We start from the raw sequence: 22977 nt of genomic DNA, 5'->3' as shown, positions 1-22977 counted from the left end.
AAGAATATCTCCTAGATAAACCAACAGGAACACAACTTAGAAGGCAGTGCAGTATTCAACTATAATAGTAGCACTTTCTAAAATGCTGTTTTATATTTTTTTAATAAATAAAAATGATGTCAACAAAACATTTTTAAGATTTTTAAATTTATTCTTTGGAATGATAGCAACTAATGATTATTAATACAGTAATAATAATTCTTATTAGGTATGATTATGGTTCTGTCTATCATGAATTTTCTTTTCAAAGGCTATGCCTGAGGATTAGTCACTGCAGATAATTGATGCCTTTTTGTAATATAAAAAGGACATCTGATGAATTCTTTGACATTAGGATATTTTCAGTCAGAACCACAATCATATTGAAATGATTAATGTAATATTCATGTATTATTACAATAATTATGAGTTACATCAATGCCTGGTGAAATGTTTATTATGAGCTTATATACAAATACTACAGAGAACCTTATAAGATGAAAAATGTAGTTCACACTAATTCTTCCATTTTAGATTCAATGTGTTTCACTGGCTGGCTAAAACTACATTTCCAGCACTCTTGATAGTACCTTTTAATGATGAAGTAAACATTGAAAGCTTGGGAGAGAATTTTTGATGTTGCAATTTCAGGCTCCTGTTGCAGGATTGTGTGTTCCATGGTTAAAAAAAACAAATAAAAATAACATATGTGAGGAAAAGTTTATAATTAGTCCTTTTTTTAATTTATTTTTTTTATTTTGTTACATAAACAACACATGCCCACACCAGTGGGAAAAGAAAAAATCAAAACACAAAAAAGACAAAAAAACAAAAAACAAGGCAGGGGAAAAGAAAAGGAAAAAGAAAAGAAAAAAGAAAAAAAACACGGGTATATATTATAAAAAAGTATATCAGCTGGTTACAACATGTTTTGGTGCATCTCTTCCATTAATTCATATTAATTCAAATATCTTAACTCAAATGTTTACCATATTGACATCATTATACCTCCACTTTTAGTTGACTACAGTTATTTAAACATCTTTCATTCTTAACTATGCCAAAGATTTAATCCATAACCACATGCTAGCATTTCATTTACTTGTTTGTAAAATCCTCTATTAACATCAAATCCTCATATCCTGTTTTAGCTAAACATCCATAATATTTAATACCAAAAATTCCATCTTCCATGTATAGTTTATTATCATTCTCCTTTCTTTATGTAATTATATCGTATATCGTAACATTTTCCCCATATTAATTAACATTTAACTGTATATAGTTTTATTTTATTTTTTAATAGTGATAATTATTGTGATTAATAACCTTTGTATATGGTCCAAAAATATTTACAACCTTCCCTTCTCATATCCAATTATTATTTATCATATCAACTCCACATTATATACATTACTATCATTATCAGTTACTATTCAACTATGTCTATTACAAATAAGAATAATTAGGTTTAGCTAATTTTGAATTGTATTCTATAATTAGTCTTTTTGAAAGGTGAAAAAATATACTTGTTCTCACATAACTGTGCAAAGATAGTTCAGTTCCAAAGAAATCTTTACCATATAACTATTCAAAAGTCTTTAGGCTGGCAGAAGCTTGTGATCACACAATATTAGGCATGTATGAGGAATTTGAGAACAATAGATGTATCAATAGGATTCACACTGAATCCAACACCTGGTGCCACCATCTTGTTTTTTGCTTCTGTGCATGTGTAGACTAATTTTAATTGGACTGAGCATGCGTGCACATGAGCAAACCGGCAGTTTTGCCTGCCGGAACCCGCCCCTACCCGAATTTTGAAAAAAATAATACAACAAAGGTGAAATGCTACCTATCTAGGAGTAATATCTACTGAATTCAGTCAGATTAATGTCTAAATATAATGGAAATCCAGTTTTTTCCAAGCTTTTTAATTATTGTTTTCACAAATATATCAGAAGTATTTTTTCTAGTTTGCAATAGAATAAATGTTTTTCAAACTGAGAATTATTTCAAAAATTTCAGATTATTTTTATTGTGCACATTGCTCCAATGTTAGCAATTCTTCTTAATATATGCAGTTTTTTAACAAATACTTTTTGTAACTAATTCATTTCATGAAAATGTTTTTATGCAGGCTTTTGATAGAAGATAAGAGATGGATGGATGGATGGATGGATGGATGGATGGATGGATGGATGGATAGATAGATAGATAGATAGATAGATAGATAGATAGATAGATAGATAGATAGATAGATAGAGCGAGCATATCTTTTCCCAGAATTGTATGGTAGGTGCAGAAAAAATGCAATTGCTATACACAATTTATAGAACTATAAAGGTTGAGTGGTTTTCTTTGTGCATTGTTCTAAAAATGTGTTCAACTGTGAACTAAATCCAGGTATACTATCCAGGTGTGGTCTATTGTTAGAATAATTCAAACTTTTCTAGATAAATATCAATAGATAAATATCAATATTCAATTTTTTAAAATAAGCTTTTGACCATTTGGAAAGTATTGTGGTGTCAGACTTTCTAAAAGTATTGTATTTATAATAAACTATAACTCTTAAAAAATTATGTTACAAAAAGTGAACATCAGACTTTCTGTGCTTAATATAGCTAGCATTGCGCTCAACTAGATTACTGCTCCATTATGTATAAATGAACTGACAAATGAATTTTCAAGTCATTTGTTTCAGCTGTCCATTACTCTGGAAAAAAAGTCTTAGGCATGGTGCTAGACTTAATTGCTCTCCTCTCATGTTCAAATTCCCTCTATTTTTTTTAAAGAATATAGTGAATCTATTGTAAAATCTTTCTGTTCTCATATGAATGCTTAACTTTTCACTCAAGAGCAGCTTTTCCTGTATAAAAAAATAGGGTAGTTCATGTTTTGCATAAAAATTGCAAGCAAAATCCAGGACGTGGATTACCAAAAACTCCTGGTTAGGTTTCAGGGGCCAGTAAAGCAATTCTTTTTTTACCAGAAAAGTTGGAGACTGGCATACAGTGATGAAATCTAAGCATAAGTCTAATAACGTAGGTTTGTCCAATCTCGGTGCCTCCAGATGTATTAAAGTGCTGCTTCTATCATTTGTATCATTGATTTTGCTAGGAGTCTTAGTATGAATATATTAAGAGACCTTTAGATTGAGAATGTTGGTAATAATGGCATTATCAACTTACGTTGCTAACTCTTTGCGAACTTCTGGTATGAACTTCGTTTCCATTTCATTAAAATAAACCTGAGAATGTTACAAATATATTTATGTCCTTTCTGCTAGTTATTGAGATTGCCGGTGCCCATCTCTTGTTCTTAAGCAACAGCAAAGCAAGGTGTTTTTTTAAAAAAAAATATAGATTACTGTATATTTTATAGTACTATATGTCAGCCCTCAGGCTGCCATCTAGGGGGAACCTGTCCATCACCATGCCCGCTTGGCCATGCTTACACGCCACTCACGCTGCCATGTTGATGTTGCCTCTCTGATTTCGATTGAGCCTGTTTCTGCATGTGGCTCTTCTACTCTGCCTACTCTGATGTAACTCTTTTGCTCAGATGCGGCTAACCAGGAAAGAGGCTGTGATGACACTGAGTGGGGGTGTGGCTGAGGGTGTGGGTCATGGTGATTGGTGATGGTGGGTGGATGTTATCTGGGTGGAGTTGTAGGTGGGGCTGGGTAGGGTAATTGTGTGTGTGTGTGTGTGTGTGTGTGAAGGTGTTAACTTGGTTAGAAATGACTTGGATTTGATTACCTTTGTATCATTGTCATTTAGTGCTGGTTATCACATAGTTTCTTAGAGATAAAAGTTTTTCACCAAACAAACAATCTCTGTATGTATGCAACATGAACGCTGGAACATAACACTATAAATACCCGTTACCCAGGTATTTATTTATAGGGGGGAAATATCCGGACCAAACGTAATTTCTAATGTTGGATTTTTCTCTCTTACCAGAGGGAGCCCACTTGTGGAGTACTGTTAGGGGTATCTTATCCCCACAATATTTGTTTCCAAAGAGTAAGTCATCTGTGTACCAAGTTTGGTTGAAATTGCTCAAGGAGTTCCAGAGTTATCCTGGTACACACACACACACACAAACACACATACAGCGGTAGGTAGGTAGGTAGGTAGGTAGGTAGGTAGGTAGGTAGGTAGGTAGGTGATAGATAGATAGATAGATAGATAGATAGATAGATAGATAGATAGATAGATGATAGATAGATAGATAGATAGATAGATAGATAGATAGATAGATAGATAGATAATGCTCTTAATTATATGGAAGCATTTTAGCATTTATAATGAGCTAAGAATATACTGTGTTTCCCTGCAAATAAGACCTCCCTGGAAAATAAGCCCTCCCGGAAAATATTGCAACACACAAGCCGCCATGAGGTGATCACATTCGCTGTCTCCTGCACCTCAAAAATAATAAGACCACCCCGAAAATAAGGCCAAGCGCTTATTTTGGGGGTAAAAAATATAAGACCCTGTCTTATTTTCAGGGAACATAGTATCTTCAGTAATATTTGGCTTTTGACTTTTATATAATGGAAAAAGACAAGCAAGAAAACAAATAAAAACAAAACAAAAACTCTGCAAGGTGAGCTTTTATTCCTAAAAGAGCAACACAGCTATTCAATCTTCAGGGTGCTTCTGATGCAGGAGAGAAACCAAAGGAGGACAAAATAGACCTCTTCTAAGCTATTCGGTCAATTTGGTACTGCAAATAATAGGAAGAGCTTGCAGATAAGAGTTTTCAAAGTTACCTTATTAATAGGAATTGTATAATAGTAGCTCTACAGACTTGTTGACCTTTATACAATATGTGGAATATGTTAATGCCTCTAATTTTATAATCCTATCACTACCCTTGAAGATTACTTGATCAGTCTGTTCCATTATTTCACTGGAACCTAATTTCAGCACTTCATTTTGTTCTTCATACACCGGTAGTACATTACTTGAGAAGCAGAAAATTTTTGTATAGCTGTCAAACTTAAAGTACATCATCATTAATAATTAATGGTCAAGTGTTTTTTACCCACATTTAGTGCCATTGTGTGGATGAACCAAATTAGGAAAATGGGTAATTTTTTTATTTACTTTTAACTTGGAATAAGAATAAGAAACTTCCAAATTACTTTTGCCTCATTAAGAGCACTTAGTTAGGTAGTCAGTGCTGAAGATTAGAGAACTGTAGGTTCTTGCACGTGTCATATCAATTTGGGTGACTAAATTTGAATTGGTGAAAAGATTAATATTTATCATTCTACAAAACTGATCCAAATCAATTGCTTTCTATAAAATACAAATTATCCTATTAATTACATGTTATTATCTATTCTTCAAAATGTTTTAAAACACAACTATATTTTGTGTTATAGTTTCTACAGATCAAATGAATTGGACCCTTACACAACACTTTGGAAGCTGAGAAGATAATTCATAGACTTCCCTACGTGAAAATTTAAACTAGTTTCTTGTCAGCTCGTAACATCTTTGACTCAATTTGTATGAAGAACTGAATTTACTTTTGGAAATGGAGACCACCATTCAAAATTTTAAAACATATGTTTAAAACTATGCGATTGTCATATTTTTATGGTTTAGACTGTAAATGTGTTTCTCCTGGCTAATCATTGGTATTTTTTTTATTTTGATGTCAGATAGCCAATGACCTGTATGATAATATGAAGGACATATTTAAAGCAAAAGAAATACTGTATACAAATGTATATTTGTAAAAGCTATTTTTATGATTAGCATGTTTTATGTTCATCATATTTACAGTCAAGTGATATTGCACTTAAATGTTTACAGCATAATGATGAGATCATCAAAATTTTATGAGCCAGTATATATTTTAATTATTTCTTAATCCTGTTTAAAGGCAAATACACACATTAGTGGGTTTTAGAAAAGAACAAACCAATATTTGTCTTTGAAGATTTTCAGTGCATCGTTACACTAAAATGGATATAATTTGAATATATTCTGTACACAGTATCCTGTGATATCAGTAGAAAACTATTATTAATGTCAATATGCCCCAACCTCTATGTTGCTACTCTTAGCTTCAGATAAGCACATTTTGGATAAACTATAGATCAGTGTGGTTCAAAAATCTCTTAATACTTTTATGAGTGTTGCCATGTTGTAAAGTTGTCATGTTTGATGCCTATCTTTTTTTTTTCTTTTGTTCTTCACTCAGGAGACTGGAGACTCTAGATTTAACCTATTTTAGCCAGACAGGTAGCTAGATTCATTGGTTTCTCTGGAGTTGAATTGCAAAATAAGGGGAGTGCATCATACTACATAGACCAGAGGTCTTCGCTGGCTGGAGAATTATGGGAGTTGAAGTCCACAAATCTTAAAATTGCCAAATTTGGGGAGCCCTGGTATAACCATATCACATACTCTACAGTATATATTACATATATACTGTATGTGTGTGACTTATCATAGAAACATCATCTCTCTCTTCTCAGTAACATACAAAAAGTGTTAATGTCATAGTTCTGATTTTTTCAGTCTTGCTTAGAGAACGAGACTTAAAACTAGATTGTTTCTATGATCATAATTCACATTAATCTGGATAAGGGTAGGATAAAGGTAGTTTGCCAACTTAATTAATAGGACACCATTACCAAATAGGGCCCAAAGGAACAATCAAAACTTCAATCATGTCTACATTGGTAGTTAAATAGAAGATGTTTCATTGTGTAAGTGTTTACTGAGTGGATTTATGATCTTTCCCCAAACCTTCAAAGGCTTCAATGTATTGCTTAGTATTTTCACAAACATTTCTTCAGTCTTCATTTTTGGAAATGCAGCTTTCATGAATTCATTGCTATATCATTTTACACTTACAATTCATGAATTATCCAGCTCTAGATGTCAATTGTACAGTGCCTCAGTTGGGCATTATAGAGTTTACAATGCTCGAATGTGACTCTTACAATGTCCATACATAAGGATTCAGGAAGGAATATTCAGTATACTATCTGTAAAGCGAGTGACATGGTGGCCCAGTGGCTAAGACGCTGAGTTTGTTGATCAGAAAGGTTGGCAGTTCAGTGGTTCAAATCCCTAGCACTGCGTAACGGAGTGAACTCCCGTTACTTGTCCCAGCTTCTGCCAACCCAGCAGTTCAAAAGCATGTTAAATGCAAGTGGAAAAATAGGAACCACCTTTAGTGGGAAGATAATACCAATCAATGCGCCTTTGGCATTTAGTCATGCCAGCCACATGACCACAGACCATGACCATGTCTTCGCACAGCGCTGGCTCTTTGGCTTTGCAACTGAGATGAGCACCGCCCCCTAGAGCCAGGAACAATTATAACATGTGCAAGGAGAACCTTTACTTTTATCTGTAAAGCATCTCTAAATGCACCATTGTATCACCAGATTAAAGACTATGGGAAAGGAACAGCCTGTTGCTCAGTTAAACCTGCAAATAAAATGTGAGACTGCCATCTGCTAAATCTAAGCATTAGTTCAGATGCCAGAGATTCAAGCTGGAATTTTCTGTAGGCAGAACACATGTTTTACTTGAATTAAGAGCTCCTTCACCCTGATCTTCTGTCTGTTGCATTATTACAATCTTTCCATAAAAGTGATCTATTTTCTGTATAAATTATTTTTTCTCACTCCATGCAGTGGTTATAAAAGTACCAAGAGAAGGAAGAGAATGTGCAGGGTTTCTTTCTGCATCCCTTTGCCAAATATTCTTGCATGCAAGTCGAATGAATCCAGAAAAAGAGATGGAATGTTGATTCTATTGTGATAGGGATATTCCCCCCCCCTTTTTTTTTAAAAAAAAACATACACATTAAATTGTGTTATATTTTGGTTTAGAACAATTCTATAAAATGAGAAAAAGAAATCTTAAGACCTGGAAAGTATTATTAAATACTTAAATATTAAGTAAAATATAGGATTGAACAATACAATTTTGGAAGGAGTTTTTCAGAACACAAGGCAACACAAACAGCTGCTTTAATGAGTTTCAGAAAGGAAATAGTTTCAGCTCCTACCAATTCCAGAACAATTTGTTTAAATTAAATCCAAAACATGACACCTCCATAAAGGAACTCTACATCCATTTTTAAAAGCCATGGAGGTTTTCAATCATAGAATGGTTATTTGCATTCATCTTCTGAACATATTGGTTTTGTGTCAACATTCAACACAATTTTGTTTCAAATGCTGTAACATAAATTTTACATTCCTGTAAATAAATATTTTCCTCTGATGGACTAATTCTCTTCAGTAGTTCCTCTATAAAAAAATACTAGTGGAAATTAACGGGGGTCCCCAAAAAATCAGTCTGACATCCAATATACATAATGTGTAAACTCATTACTTTATTCCAAAGTAAACATTTTTAAATTTATGCTATTGTTTCAATTAATAAGATTGTCAAGAAAATAAGAATAGAGCTGGAAGAGATCTTGGAGTCTTCTATTCCAACCTCCTGCTGAAACAGGAGACCCTGTACCATTTCAGATAGGTGACTGTTCAGTCTTTTCTTAAAAACCTCCCGTGATGAAGTCCCTAAAACTTCTGAAGACAAACTATTCCACTAGTTAATTGTTACTATTGTTAGGAACTTTCACCTTATTTCCAGGTTGCTTCTTTCCTTGCTTAGTTTCCATCAATTGTTTCTGAAGCTGTTGAGGGAAAAATAGTGCTAATTATCAAAATGGTTGAATTATCTCCAGGCTGTAAATCAGTTGAACAGTGACTGCAGATCTGTGCTAATATTTGAGGCGCTATTTAAGTTAGAAAACACCTTTTCTGATAATCATTTATCATGATAGACCCTTTAATGTCAGCAATATTGAAAGTAATTCATAGGCAGGACATCTCAACACATCTTTCAATGGGCTGTATTAATTCAGCAAGTTAAAAAAAATAGTCACAACCACAGATATAAGGCGATACTAAAAAAAATTCAGCACTATAAACCATTAAAATTTCAAATAAGATTGACTCTTCATGTCACAAATTCTGAGAATGTGCTCTCTAAACAATACCACGTAACTGAAGTTAAATGAAAACAGGTGTTTTTGAATACGAGCGTCTATATAAAATGTTTCTTTAAGCATGATGCGAATTTTTGAAAATAAAAGGGAAGAAAATGTGGTCCTGGTTGCTCTACTCAGGAAACTGAATATATAAGAAAACTATCCTGATAACTCTCTTGAGAAAGCAGCATTCTCTAATAATGCTGATAAGGCTGTTCTGTTAGATAATTAAAACAGTTTAAAAGGTTTTATTAGTTAAGAGGCAAGAGCTGTAATAATCCTAAATTATAGCCAAATTCTGCTAGAATTATGAAATCCCAGGAAAATCACAGCTGCTTTTATAAATTTCAGAGAGATACTAAATGTCTCCTGATCTGATAGCTCCAAAATATCTTTTAGCCTCTGAGGCAGGGGTGAATTGCTACCGGTTCACCCCAACAGTTAGTAAAAAAAAAAAAAAAATGCTAAAAACGGTTTTTTTAAAAAGTTCCAACAATCAGCTGTCGCGCAATTTAAATTTGCTAAAAAGCAGGAAATCCTGCTTTCTAGCAAATCTAAATTGTGTGGAACAGCTGTTCCCTCCCCCCCTTGCTGTTCTACTTACCTTTGCAGAATCAGAAAAGGCTTCTCAGCGCCTGTTGTGTGCATACACGCAAAGCGCACATTTGGCACACATGCGCGTACAAAACGAACCGGTAGCAGACTTCAGAGCTCTGAGGCCAAAATACTGCACTGGTGCCCTGATTAGTAGCAATAATTTCTCACTTTGATATAAGGCTTCAAATTGATTACATATTTTTCATGTTCTGCATAAGAAACAAATATATAGATATAGATGTTCCAAATGAATGAATCTTATAATCGATATACCATATCAAGAAGATGGTAGGTCCAGTAAACATTGTTATTTAAGGAAACATTTCGGAGATAAAAGGTTTTGGAAATCTATGATAGGTTTTGAAAGCAAACTTGATAAAATTAGTTACACTGATTTCAAGCATGAGTTACTTTCTAGACTAGCCGTCTGTTTCTTCCTCGGATAATCTGTACATTTATGTCAAAATTTCATGGACTTTTTAAGTACAAAGTCCACCATGCAGAAAAGTGGCACACCTCTCTTGTCACCAGTTTGATTCTGATCTTGTGGGCAAATTTATTAGGAGTTTCAGTTTCGGTGACCCTGGATTTCTAACACGGTGTGTAAGAGCAGCAGATCAATAACTTTAGAAGAAATGAGTTGGAAGAAAAGTACCCATGTAATTGCACATGGATAGTTTTGACAAGAAAATTCTATCCAATAGTTCTGTCAGATGGAAAGTTCACCAGCTCTTGAACAGCAATTTTTTAAAAAACGCAATTCACCCAGGCAGAATGAATCATTCTAATGCCAAAGTGAAACAAAAAAAACATTGAAATGTACAGTTTATAGTTGCTATCCCTTAGTTGGAGCAGAAGTGGAGGACATATTTGTGGAGTTATTTTCACAATATAAAGAATTGTGTATTATTTGCTTTGTTTCATATAGCAAATTTTGACATTAGTAAAAAAAAATTGACCTAGCACAGTATCATAGAGCAGCCCGTGATGCCATTTGGTGCTATTCTGAGTGCTATTTCAGTAATGGAGCAATAAAATATCCAATGTAATATTTCAGTGGAAGAGACTGGTTTTTTTAAAAAAAATGGTTAGATTTACATACTGTGCTAACTAAGGGATCCAAACTTGTCGTCTTAAAAAACTCCCCTGGTCCAGAGATGTGAAAGTGGGTTAATATTGCATCTTGCTGAGGGAATTTTTTTTTTTTTAATGTTAAACATTTTTATTTCTTTACAAATTTTCAGTTGGTAACAATACAATCTTGTGATATTTGATCATTGTTTGTTATTCCAGATCACTAAATATATTTTAATTACATAACTTTTAAAACCTAAAATAATTTATCTATACTAAGTTTTATATGGACACTGCAACGTTGATCCCTGGCTTATGTGGGGAACTTTAAGTTTTTCATGCTTATGTAGTGGTCTGCATAAAAGAAATTAATTCAGTAACTTGGCTAAATTCTGCTTTGTTATAAGCGTGCATAATTGAATCCACCACAATGTCCTAGATACAAACATCCCATCATATCCCTTTTGTGTAATCCTTCAAGTACTTACAAACTGGCTCTTTCCCCAGGATTTGGATTAAGATGGATTGTTTCTTTAAACTTGATTCAGGTATGGATGAATGTTTCTTTTTCTTTGAAAGGTTATTGCTTTATAGATGAGGGTTTGTTTTTATGCAATTGCTGCTCTTTTGCATTTGGGGAGCTGTCCAGAGTCATTTATTAATTCATAAACTAAGGTTTGCAAAGTAATGTGCCTTGCTTAACACAACACATTAGGGCAATGTTTGAAAAAAATATTGTCACATAGTGAAATCTGCAAACCCAGTCAAGAAATACTATGGTATGAATTTAAGTGCCTTCTCCAATTAGTGCTCTTAAGGTGGCCCATGACTCCTGATTTCTTGCTAGCATGACATTTCTTATGATAGGCATTTCTGGAAGAGTTGGAGTTGTCCAGAGGCAAGAGAAGATCCACGTCTGTTGACAATTCTTTGAAATGATGTGCCAAGATGTATCAAGGCTTACCAGTTCCCAAGGGTTTAACAACTGAAAACGAGGGGGGGGGATATAGCCTTGTGCTATTGTTTATTGGTCAGTTGGTACTTGTTACCCCTTCAAAAAAGATTGTTATATGATGCCTTTCTTTAGGTTATTGTACAGCTTTTCAGACTTTAGAGCTTTATAGAAAAGGTAAAAAAAACCAATGATCATTTGCATTTAAGAGGGTGGTTGTTTTAGGTATGGCTCACCAGTGCAATAGCTAATAGAACCATTTTCTTTTCTGACACTGGGCCTGGCCTAAGGCATGATTCGTTATGACTTTTAATTGTGTTAGGTTCTCAAAGTTTAACTTTCTGTAAACCAATCCCCTCCCCCAAAAAACAATAGAAATATTGGAGAAATTGGATAACGTATTTAAAATAAAAATGTTAAAGATGTAGAGATCACTTTATTACCTAAGCCATAGTAGGCTTCAACATTAATAGAACAATTAATCAGTGGAACAACTTGCCACCAGACGTTGTGAATGCTCCAACACTGGAAGTTTTTAAGAGGATGTTGGATAACCATTTGTTTGAAGTGATGTAGGGTTTTCTGCCTAAGGAGGGTGTTGGACTGGAAGAACTCCAAGTCCCTTCCAACTCTGTTTTTCTATTCTAATCATCCTACTAATCATCCTGTGTAGTCTTTTTGGCTCATCTCTTGGCATGAACTCCTTACGCTGAATTAAAAGTCTACACGAAATCACAATTTAAGAAAAAGAGTGAAACCTATGATGAAGACTAGGCAAACAAGTTAAATAAGGGATTGATTTTACAGCATATCAGTTCAGGGTCTTCTTTTGAGAATTTTGCCTGTTTATCTACAATGTCTTTTTGACTAAAAAGAAACATTTGAAAATTAAGCAGTAGTGACTTTAGAGTTCCTGAAGTCAAGACTATGGTATGTATTCTAAGTAGTGCCAATTGTTGAAAATCAGTTTTTAATGTGGGACATGATTTTTAGTATTCTTGTTCAAAGAAATCATACTTCTTCACTTAATTTGACAATGGAAGGAATTCCTAAAGATGAAAAATTAAAGCAGACTGGTTAGGAGCTTCAGTCAGTAACAGCTGGGCTTCTAGCAATTGTTATCATCAAACAGGCTGAGGAAATTAAGTGTCACTAATGGAACATTTGATGTTCTGATCAAAAGTGTTAAATTAGGGCTGACATGCATTAAATTATATCTCACTTTCATTTGTGAAAAGTCTTGAGCTTTAAATATTACCTCTTCTGGATGGTTTGATGTACCAAGTGAAATTAATTAACTGCAGCACTCTTTGCAATGGCAATCCACATTAAAACTCCACCTCCAGAAATACTATTCTGCCCTGCAGGAATTTTCAAAAGTTTAAAACAACATGTTTAAGTTTAGACCCAATTTTATATGTTAGATGAAGAATTGTGAAATCTATCTAAAAAAAAGTGAGTCCCTAAACTAATAAGGGACACGGTGGCTCAGTGGCTAAGACGCTGAGTTTGCCGATCAGAAAAGTTGGCAGTTCAGCGGTTCAAATTCCTAGCACCACGTAACAGAGTGAGCTCCTGTTACTTGTCCATGCTTCTGCCAACCTTGCAGTTCAAAAGCATGTAAAAATGCAAGTAGAAAAATAGGAACCCCCTTTGGTGGGAAGGTAACAGCATTCCGTGCGTCTTCGACATTTAGTCATGCTGGCCACATGACCATGGAGACGTCTTCAGACAGTGCTGGCTCTTTGGCTTTGAAACAGAGATGAGCAGAGCCCCCTAGAGGTGGGAATGACTAGCACATATGTGCAAGGGGAACCTTTACCTTTAAACCTTCTTCTTCCCAATCTATTTTCTAGGAATATTAAGAATGTAACTATGAACATCTCCAATAATTAATAACTAAGCTAGTTATAAAAGATTTATCAGTGCTATAGGTACCAATTGGTGAATGGACAATTTACTTTTTTATACTGTTGGAATTGTGTTCATGTTCCATAACAAAAAGGTGAATTTTATGCTCCCATTTCTCTACAGTTTCCGTAGCTGAAAATTAAGAATTCCTAAATTAAATCCCTAAAGCAGGATATAAGGGATTTTAACTAAAACTATTGAAAGTAAATTAATAAAACAAGTAAACTTGGTCGTCTTGCTCCAAGGCATTTTAGCATAAACATAGACTGCTAGTAGCCTGCTTCAAACAGGACTAAGTTCACCATAATCCCATAAATCACTTGCACTGCTACTGTGTCTTTTTAATTGAGCAATCAAGACACTTGATTAGGAATAGATTTTTCTGCTGTTTACTAAACCAAGAACTCTAATGAGCCTGCAAGAATTGTAACATGTACAGGCAAGCCAGGATAACCAATTAACAATACAAAATTAGAAACTTAATAAATACTTAATAAATTACTAATAACAATTTCTATATAAGAATGATATAAAATTATGGACAGGAAGTGGGATAAGCATGACAGCCATGAGTATTTTCTTGACAAGAATCTCACTCCTAATACAAAGAAGGAGCAGCAGTGTTGTAAGAGTTTGGAAGGCCTGGTCTGTCTTCCCAAACAAAATGTATAGTCAAAAAGCAATATGTTTTGATCCAAAAAGTCCCTCAGGAACTTCAAATAAAATATTGGGCAGTATTGATAATGTTCCAGTTTACATATGTGTTTAGTTTCTGGTTATATACTTCCCATTAGTTATGCACCCATTAGAATAAATGTCAGAGACTTTCAGAGATAACACCATGAATTCTGTCAGTAATCTGGCAAGAGCTACAAAAGGTAACTTTGAAGTATTAGTTGATATTTTTTTTCTCAGCATGTTCAAGAACAAGAAGTCTGGAAAACAAGCTCTATATATGTGGAGACTGGAAGTTCTATTCTGGCTCAGGGATCCCAACCCCCGGTCCATAGACTGGCACCAGGCTGCAGCATGTCAGCAACCAGGCCACGCAAACAAGCAAAGCCCCATCTGTGAGATGCAGGCAGTACACAAAGCCACGCCCTCTCTGGTCCACAGAAAAATCTTTCTCCCTGGAACTGGCCCCTGGTTCTCATAAGATTGGGGGCCACTGTTCTACCTTATGTTTTTGAAGATTAACTGTTTATCTAGTTCAACAAATGGGTGGAGTACACCAATGCTTTTTAAATCCAAAATGCTAATGTTGAAATCTTCAGATAATTTAGGTAAGCAAATAATCAATTATAAAGTCTCGTTCTGAGTTAGAATTTGTTTTCCCAATGCAGGATACTGCATATAGATATGGGCAGGGAACAGATGTTATCTAATTTTAAATACTTGCAAACTCTTTAAATTCTACAGAGATAAAACAAGCAGAACTTCAGAATATGTACATCTGCTTAAGTAAATGTATGTATGCTTACATATATGTTCCAGGATACATTTATTCCCTGTAATTAATATAGTTCTTTAAATTGGATAAGAATGGGAAAAAGAGATAAATTTGCAGAAATAGAAGGAAAGCGCCAATGGAAGGGAATATATGTAGCTCAGGATTGAACAATGGAGTAATTGGTGCTCTCTGACTTTGGTTGTTTGCTTGCAGAGCTTTCATTACCAGACTAGGTAACATCTCACTGTTAAAAAGAAAGAGAGTTTGCTTCTTTGTTTATATACAGTAGCTTACCCTGTCAATGTTGGTGAGGGAAAGAGGTTATGATGAAAACTCCTTGGTTTCACAACAATGGACAGATTTCAACCATAGTTTCAACTGGAAAACTGTGGTCGTCCTAGATCAAGCTAAATACAAAAAGGCTAGGGATTTCCTGAAAGCCTGGCATTCAGACAAATTAGCCATCAACAAGCACATAGAGATAAACGACATTTACACACCATTCAAAAGAGAGACCACAAAAAAAAGGTAAAAGCGAGAACATCTCACCAGCAAACAATACTCAGATAAGCAGAGATTAACACTAGGATTAATACCAAACAAAAAGCAAACAGTAAATAACAGCCTATCAAGGAACTACCAAGAAAGAAAACAACACCCCTATCAATGCTGACAGGAAAATCTACAGTCCTGCATGTAAAGTTAGAGCAAACCCTACTTCTTTCTAGCATTGAAGGAAAGAAAGATTTTGATTTAGACAATATGTTAAAAGGTCTCAACAGGCAGATATATGAAAAGATCAATTTTCCAGCAACTATATCACAGACTTGAAGTGAAAGGCATAAGCATTTTGCTAAGTTATTTGACCACTATTTATTTACTAAATCAAAGTTGATGAACTTGTACAAGATACCGCACCATAAACTGCAATGTGTGAGTCACAGTGGCTGGATTAAACATTATTGTAAACTATTAACAAACTGCATTGTTTGTCATGTATTATATGGGACCAAAAAATATTGAAGTAGCTAGCTGTAGCAAAGAAACAATGAAAAGGTTCCCCTATCAGGCTAAGAAATAGCATACTTTGTTTAGCTTCTAGGTATTTATTACCCATCTCAAACATATGACTTTGGGTGGCTAATAGGGAATAAAAACATAATTAAAGAGTATGTTGTGCAAATGCAGCTATTGGAATTAATGAACCAGACAGCTATAGCTTACTTAAACATGTTGAACAATATCTTATTCTTCACCCATGTTTATCTAGGTTAAGCATTTACAGTAAAAAGGACTAGGATGATTGACATTTTCTTAGGTATTATTTGCTTATTGAGATTTGAATCAAACTGCAAAATAACTCAATTTACTGCAGAGATTATGATCAAGAGAGTCAGTCCTTATTCCATCTGCTTTCCACGTGGATGGAATACTACCCTTCCAATAACAGTTGGCTGAAAATGGAAGACATCAGCAATAGTGATCAAATGGTTCACAACATACAGTAAAACAGAAGACTCTTGGTGCTTTATCTGATATTAACTTACAAATGCCGTATTGAGCTGCAATAGATTATCTCTTAATGTTGCAGAAGTAAATCAGAATCATCCATCTGTGGACTGCTGATAGCAGCAGCTAAGAAGGTGTTAGGTTTGATATTGCAACATTATTGAATACTGAAGAAAAAAAGTCAAATGGAAGATCATTTCCCAGACAGCTGATGCTGCCTGGAAAAGCTTCTTGTGGAGAAGCATTGGACATCTAAATTAACACATAGTATAGAGAGAAAGAATCTATTCAATATTTTTTTTTGGCTAGTAATTGCATTAACCTGGAATCAATCCTGCTATTGAATTGGTTTAGTGCAATATGAGAACCTAGTCACTTTTTTCTTTAATCTGTTTTCCATTTAATACTACTAAAATACCAGATTTTCAGATTGGTAAAGAGGAACATCTCTGCCGGGGCGGGGGGGGGGGGGGAGGCCTTGATTTAAAAAATTATACGGAGCAACAAAATTTTTCATACAACGCAAAAATAGTATTGTAATATTTTTTTTATTTCAACATAATTACAATTTACAAATATAAATTGTAACTGTTGCCAAACATCAAAATTTTAATCACGTGACCATGAGGATGCTGCAAGTGTGAAAATGGTCGCTAAGTGTGAAAAATGGTGATCAGTCACTTTTTTCAATGCCATTGTAAGTTTGGTCACTATACCACCTTTCTTGCCACAGTTCTTAAGTGAATAACTGCAGCTGGTATTTTGTATTTTGGATAGAATCTTTTTTTAAATAGTCTAAGACAAATTAAAAAAAGAATCCACACAGAATAAATTGAAATAAAACATTTCAAACTATTCCACACAGAATAAATTGAAGTAAAACTATTTTTAAAAATTTTATGCATAATATATTTCAAAGTATTGTGCATAGAATTTTTAAAAATGGTTTCACTTCAATTTATTTTGGATAGAATCTTTTTTTAAATAGTCTAAGACAATTTAAAAAAAGAATCCACACAGAATCAAACTATTTTAAAAAATCCTATGCACAATAAATAAAATATTATTTTAAAATACATTAAAAAAATAAAAGAAAAAAACCAGCTCACTTACCAGCAGGCACAAGTGAGCACTCCAAGTCAATCCAGAATGATGTAGATGTTAATACAAACAACTGAGCAAATTAAAATGGTGAAATTAGTCAGGGAAATATTTTTCAAAGAAACTTTGCCACCATTTTTTCCACACGAGCCGCCCTTCAACCTCTGTGCCCCTCCCCTCCAGAAAATCCAAGAAGGAACACTCATGACTTCTCTAGCCAAGTATTTCCTGGAGCTCTATGGTACTGGGTCATCTTTTCTTTTAAAATGAGGTAAAAGGGGTGCGGGGGGGTCCGTTTTCTTGCTTTAACGTTTTAATATCTTCAATGAAAGTACTGAGACAGAGAGAGGGTTTAGACAGAGTGTCTCGGTTAGGATTTCTTAAGCAAATCCACTGGGCTTTCAACACGAAGCCAGAAAATCAGGAGTTTTTTAAAAACGCGCCGGGACACAGGACAAATTGTTATAAATCATGACTGTCCTGCCAAAATCGGGACATCTGGTCACCTTAACTATTCTAGAAGTTTAATTGCTCCAACATTTTAATAAGCCTTGCTTAAGAGTAGTGTCTGGTTGACCTTCAATATACTCAAAATAATGTCTGTGACCAAGCAAAATCACGATATTAGAAGTTCAAGCCACCCCATCTTCCTATGGATTCTCTTGAATGGGACTGGTGACACATTTGACCCCTCCCTCAGGCTCATTCTGGTCATCTCCTATAAATTGTGCTATATTGGCTGACTATACATTTCTTATACCAAAACTGTCTTTACATGGTTCAGTCATGATTGTCGCCCTGTTGGATATTTAAGATATGGAACCACCTGCTTTTGATTATTCTCTGTCTTCCAGTTACTCCTGCTGCCATATTAAGCCTTTAATCACCAGACTGGCCAATCTGTTGCACTTATTTCCTTCACCAAGGAGCCTTGGGACTCAGTTACTTTAAATTTTATTAATGAACCTGCCATGTGACAAGGACCTGGACACTATATTGGTTGTCACTGACCTTTCTCATGGTCCTTTTCATGCTGTATAGCAAACATCCAAAGATGACTCAGCCATTCAACTACATTTTCCGGCACTGAGCGATGCCTAATAATTTCATGTTGATGTGAAATTCCAATTTTCCTTGGCACATCACCCACAAGACAGTGTGGACAAATGTTATTCTGAGGCTATATATGAACTACAACTGCTCTGAACAATTGTCTATCTATCATATAAGAATCTGCTCATCCTAATACACAAATATCAGCACTTCAGGCATTATGTGAGTACCACCCATGACAGATTGTCAGACGCACACAGCCCCCCTCTATCTTTGAGGCCATTATAAAAGATCTATGTTATTCTGTGCTGGCAAAAAAAAAATCATGAAGGACTCGGTAGCACTTTTTCCAATTAGCAGATTTTCTTAAAAGGCATGTTTTCATGAGCTCCACTTCACTTTGGTCAGATGCATGGCTACATGTCAATTTAATTATGATTTAATCAGGGATGCATCTGAAGAAAAGAAAATGGAACACAGATCGGTTATTCATAGGCAGGTTAAAAGTGGGACAGATTACAAGTATCTTATCAATTAACAGTTATAACTGTTAAAAGCCCATTGTGTGTTGAGAGCTTTGAGCATGTCTCACAAGCTAGGATCAATTTTGTTTTCTGTTTTACTAGACTCTAGTACACAGATAATAGATTTAAATTGCAGGAAGACAGATTCCATTGTTAGAAATGTTAGAAGAACTTACAGAATAGAGTTGGAAGTGAACTTGGAGGTTTTCTATTCAAATCCCCCTCTCCCGCTCATGCAGGAGGCTCTATACCAGGAGTGTCAAACTCAATTTCATTGAGGGCCACATCAGGGTTGTTTTTGACCTTGGGGGGGGGGAGAGGCAGAGTGGGCATGACCAGGATCGACATGGCCAGCCCGACATCACTCGTGTCGGGGCATCTGTGGTGGCCTGAGTGCTCTGCCAGCAAAAATGGAGCTCGGTAAGGCCGCATGTGGCGCTCCCAAGCTCCATTTTCACTGGCAGAGAATTGCAAGAAATCATCACAGCTCCATTTTCATTGGAAGAAACACCACAGATTGGTCCTTCGTTGTTCCCAGGGCAGCCCCGCAGGCCAGATCTAATCACCCCACATGCCAGATCCAACTCGAGGGCCTTGAATTTGATACCATTTCAAGCAAATCATTTCCAATCTATTCTTAAAAACTTCTAGTGATGGAGCCGTCACCACCTCCTAAGAGAAAAAGAACACCTCCACTGGATCTATTTAAGCAGAGATTGCACAGCTATAGCATTTATTGGTAATATTTTAATTTCTGCATTTAAGAAAGGGTTTGGACTTGATGGCTAAAATGGGACCTTCTATTCCTGCAATTCTAAACAAGGGTTTGTAGCATTTGAATTTTATTTGCTCTTGCATTAGGATTGGGCTGGAATTACAAGATTGGTGACTTATAAGAACAGCTGTTTCTTACACCTTCTTGGCTATAGTGATTTCAAGCTGATGATTAACTTCCAACTAATCCTGACCAATGGTAAGGAATGTCCAAAGGTGTAGTTTAGCAATATTTGAAGTTACAAGACTCTTTACATCAGAGGTGTCAAACTCAAGGCCAAGGGGCTAGATCCAGCCTGGCCATGGGGCCATGCTGCAAACAGAAAAGGACTGGCCTACAGTGCCTCTGCCAGCAAAAACAGAATTTGGGATGGCCACATGCAACTCCCCTGAGCTCCGTTTTCTCTGGCAGAAGGTTGCAGGATGCCGTTGCATCTGAAAACAGAGCTTGGGAGCCCATTTTCACTGGCAAAACTCTCGGGCCACCACAGGCACCCCTGACAAGAGTGGCGTTGAGCCATGGACACCCTGGCCACCCCTGCCCCCTGAGGTCAAACACAACTCTGATGTGGCCCTCAATGAAAATGAGTTTGATGCCCCTGCTTTACATGGTTAAATTATTTGTGTCTTCCCAACACTAGGATATTCATTCATTGGCATTTGAAAGAACATTTCCTTTTAATGGTGTCACATCTATGTCTGATAAGGTCCTCCCACTGTTTAAAACAGCTTTCCTAATCTGCCACTCTCCAGATATTTAGAACTTCAATTTCCAAAAATTTTAATCAGCCACTGTAATAGGGGTGTTGACTAAGGGCATCCAGAGAGCATCACATTGGAAAGGACTTCATGTGCCCAAACTTAGGTTCAACCTAATATGGAGATGATGATGATGATGATGATGATGATGATGATGATGATGATAATAATAAAGAAGAAAAATCTCCTTTTTTTCTACCAGACTCCTGTTTCTTTTGATAGTGTGTACGTATGTTCCAAAATGGCAAGTTCAGTGTAGGATCAGTGTTAAATTTGCCAGCAGAGATTTTGAAGAAAAGAGGATTGACAACTATTATTCATAATAGGTAACAAATCCTAACCTTTGAAAAGCCTGAACAATAATAATTATGCTTACCCATCCAGCCTTACTATGAAGGCTGCAATTTTCAAATCTTTCTTTCTTGGCTTCAAAAATTAAAGGGTATTTTTTAAAAAAAAAATGAAATTCTAATTTATCCTTTGTACATTATCCAACAAGGAACTGTGCTTTTAGAACAGACAATGAAATTGCCAATAACTATGGCTGCAATTTGCAACACAAATAAGCACATTTTCTTTCAGTCACCATACTGTGTTACATAAAGAAAACAATGCCCTTTATTTTGACAGGAGGGTTGTCAGATCTACAGTCAGTAAAACCAATCTGAATAATTACAAGAATTGCAAACAGCATTGCAAATCCTTATAGGATGGTTTCCCTATTGGTCTTTGGGCCTTTTTCTTCTTGCATCTCATCATGGTTACAAACATATCCAAACAGTATTTTTTTTCTGATAGATCATCATGAAATTGTCTTAATCATATCTTCAACCCAGGAGTAGATAGCTTCTGCCAACTTAGCTGTGGTGTTACTAAAGTAAAGAGCCGGTATGGTGTAGTTGTTAAGAGTGCTGGCCTAGAAACCAGGAGATTGCAAATTCTAGTCTTACCTTAGACATGAAAGCTGGCTGGTGACATTGGACCAATCGTGCTCTGTCATTCACAGTTTTGTTATTATGGAGAAAACAGAAGGAGGAAGGAGTATTATGTATGCTCCCTGTCTTGAATTACTTATAAAATAGAAAAGATGGAATTAAAATAATCAATAAAATTTCTCCTCTTAATCCAATGGCATTCAGCAGCAGTAAAAAAAAAATCTGATGTGCTGTTGGCAGAGGTAAACTCATATGAATCAGAGTAGGTAGAATCAACTAGTTACTTATTGGATGCTTTAAGCTGATAATGATGTATACTTATACCCATGTCTGGTTCTCTTCTTCCTGTGCCTCACTTCCAATGGTCTCTGAGGACATAGTAAGTTGCCCTCCTATCTCAACCAGTCCTCCACTGGATTAAGAGAGATTAGAGTAGCAGGTAGTTAATTGCAGAAGGTGGAAGTTTCATTCATTAGCCCTCAACAAGGGCGTGGTGTGGTAAGCAGTGGTGCGATTCAGCCAGTTTGGGATGGTTCTAGTGAACCGGTTGTTAAATTGCTGGCTGGCCGAGCCCCTTCCTGCCCTGTTTTGGCTCCCAGGTAAGTGCAGGGAGGCCTACTAGGCCCAAAATAGGGCTTGGGGTGGGGGGGCTTGCCATGGCCCTTTTTTGCTTCCAGGCAGCTGCAGGGAGGCCAAGTGCTGCCTATCACCCCTCTGGCCATGTCCACCATGGCCCAGCCGGTCATTAGGGCAGAGAACCGGTTGTTAAATTATTTGAATCCCACCACTGGTGGTAAGGATAGCCATGCTTCTCAGAATGTTAACATCCGGACTCTGGGAGAAAGGAATGTTATTTTGACTATATCTCTCCCCAGCTCCATGCAATTCCGTCACCCAGTTTCCCACAGCATGAAATGTGGCTGGCCTGAAGATCCAAGGCCTAACATGGCTTCCAGGCCTGACACATAATGTGTGAACATAGCACAATCCCTACTAAGATTGTGTCAAGTAGGACACTTGATCTTTAGTGGCAGGTGAAAACTACTGTAACTGAGATGGGATAGACTTGCAGGGGTATCAAACTGGTGGCCGACGGGGCTGGATGCAGCACATGCAGGCCATGCCCACCCCAGTTCAGCAAAAGGGTGGGGGGAGGAATTGTGATACATCACATGAAGGCAGTGTAATGTTGCGAGTTTGGCACCCATGGGATAGAGGCACAAAAGGCATTTGAAAAATAACCAAACAGTGTTGATGTAGAAGTAACCACAGAAAAAAATCAATGCCATATAATGATAATGAGCCTGATAA

General features: G+C 35.9%; 1 protein-coding gene and 1 long non-coding RNA gene across 6 annotated transcripts in view; one reads left to right on the top strand and one right to left on the bottom strand.

Annotated features, from left to right (window-relative positions):
• Positions 1-5839, top strand: part of RALYL (RALY RNA binding protein like) — a 220267-nt gene extending 214428 nt beyond the window's left edge. For all 5 annotated transcript variants that reach the window (XM_014056218.2, XM_014056216.2, XM_014056220.2 and 2 more), the window contains one exon: positions 5381-5839. In XM_014056218.2, coding sequence (XP_013911693.1) covers positions 5381-5398 — 18 coding nt within the window. In that variant the 3' untranslated portion in view covers positions 5399-5839. The remainder of the gene's footprint in view (positions 1-5380) is intronic.
• Positions 5840-8082: 2243 nt separating this feature from the next.
• Positions 8083-10628, bottom strand: LOC148049157 (uncharacterized). Its single transcript, XR_015695611.1, has 2 exons — positions 9632-10628; positions 8083-8670 (listed from the first exon to the last, which is right to left on the bottom strand). It is a non-coding gene; the product is annotated as an uncharacterized LOC148049157 (long non-coding RNA).
• Positions 10629-22977: the final 12349 nt, after the last annotated feature.

Source organism: Thamnophis sirtalis, unplaced genomic scaffold, assembly GCF_051295495.1.
Source record: "Thamnophis sirtalis isolate CommonGarterSnake01/CBP01778 unplaced genomic scaffold, rThaSir2_p1.2 scaffold_2, whole genome shotgun sequence".
NCBI classification, from domain to species: domain Eukaryota; kingdom Metazoa; phylum Chordata; class Lepidosauria; order Squamata; family Natricidae; genus Thamnophis; species Thamnophis sirtalis.
Note: the sequence above shows the minus strand (reverse complement) of the source record. Positions and strands in the feature narration are given on the sequence as shown.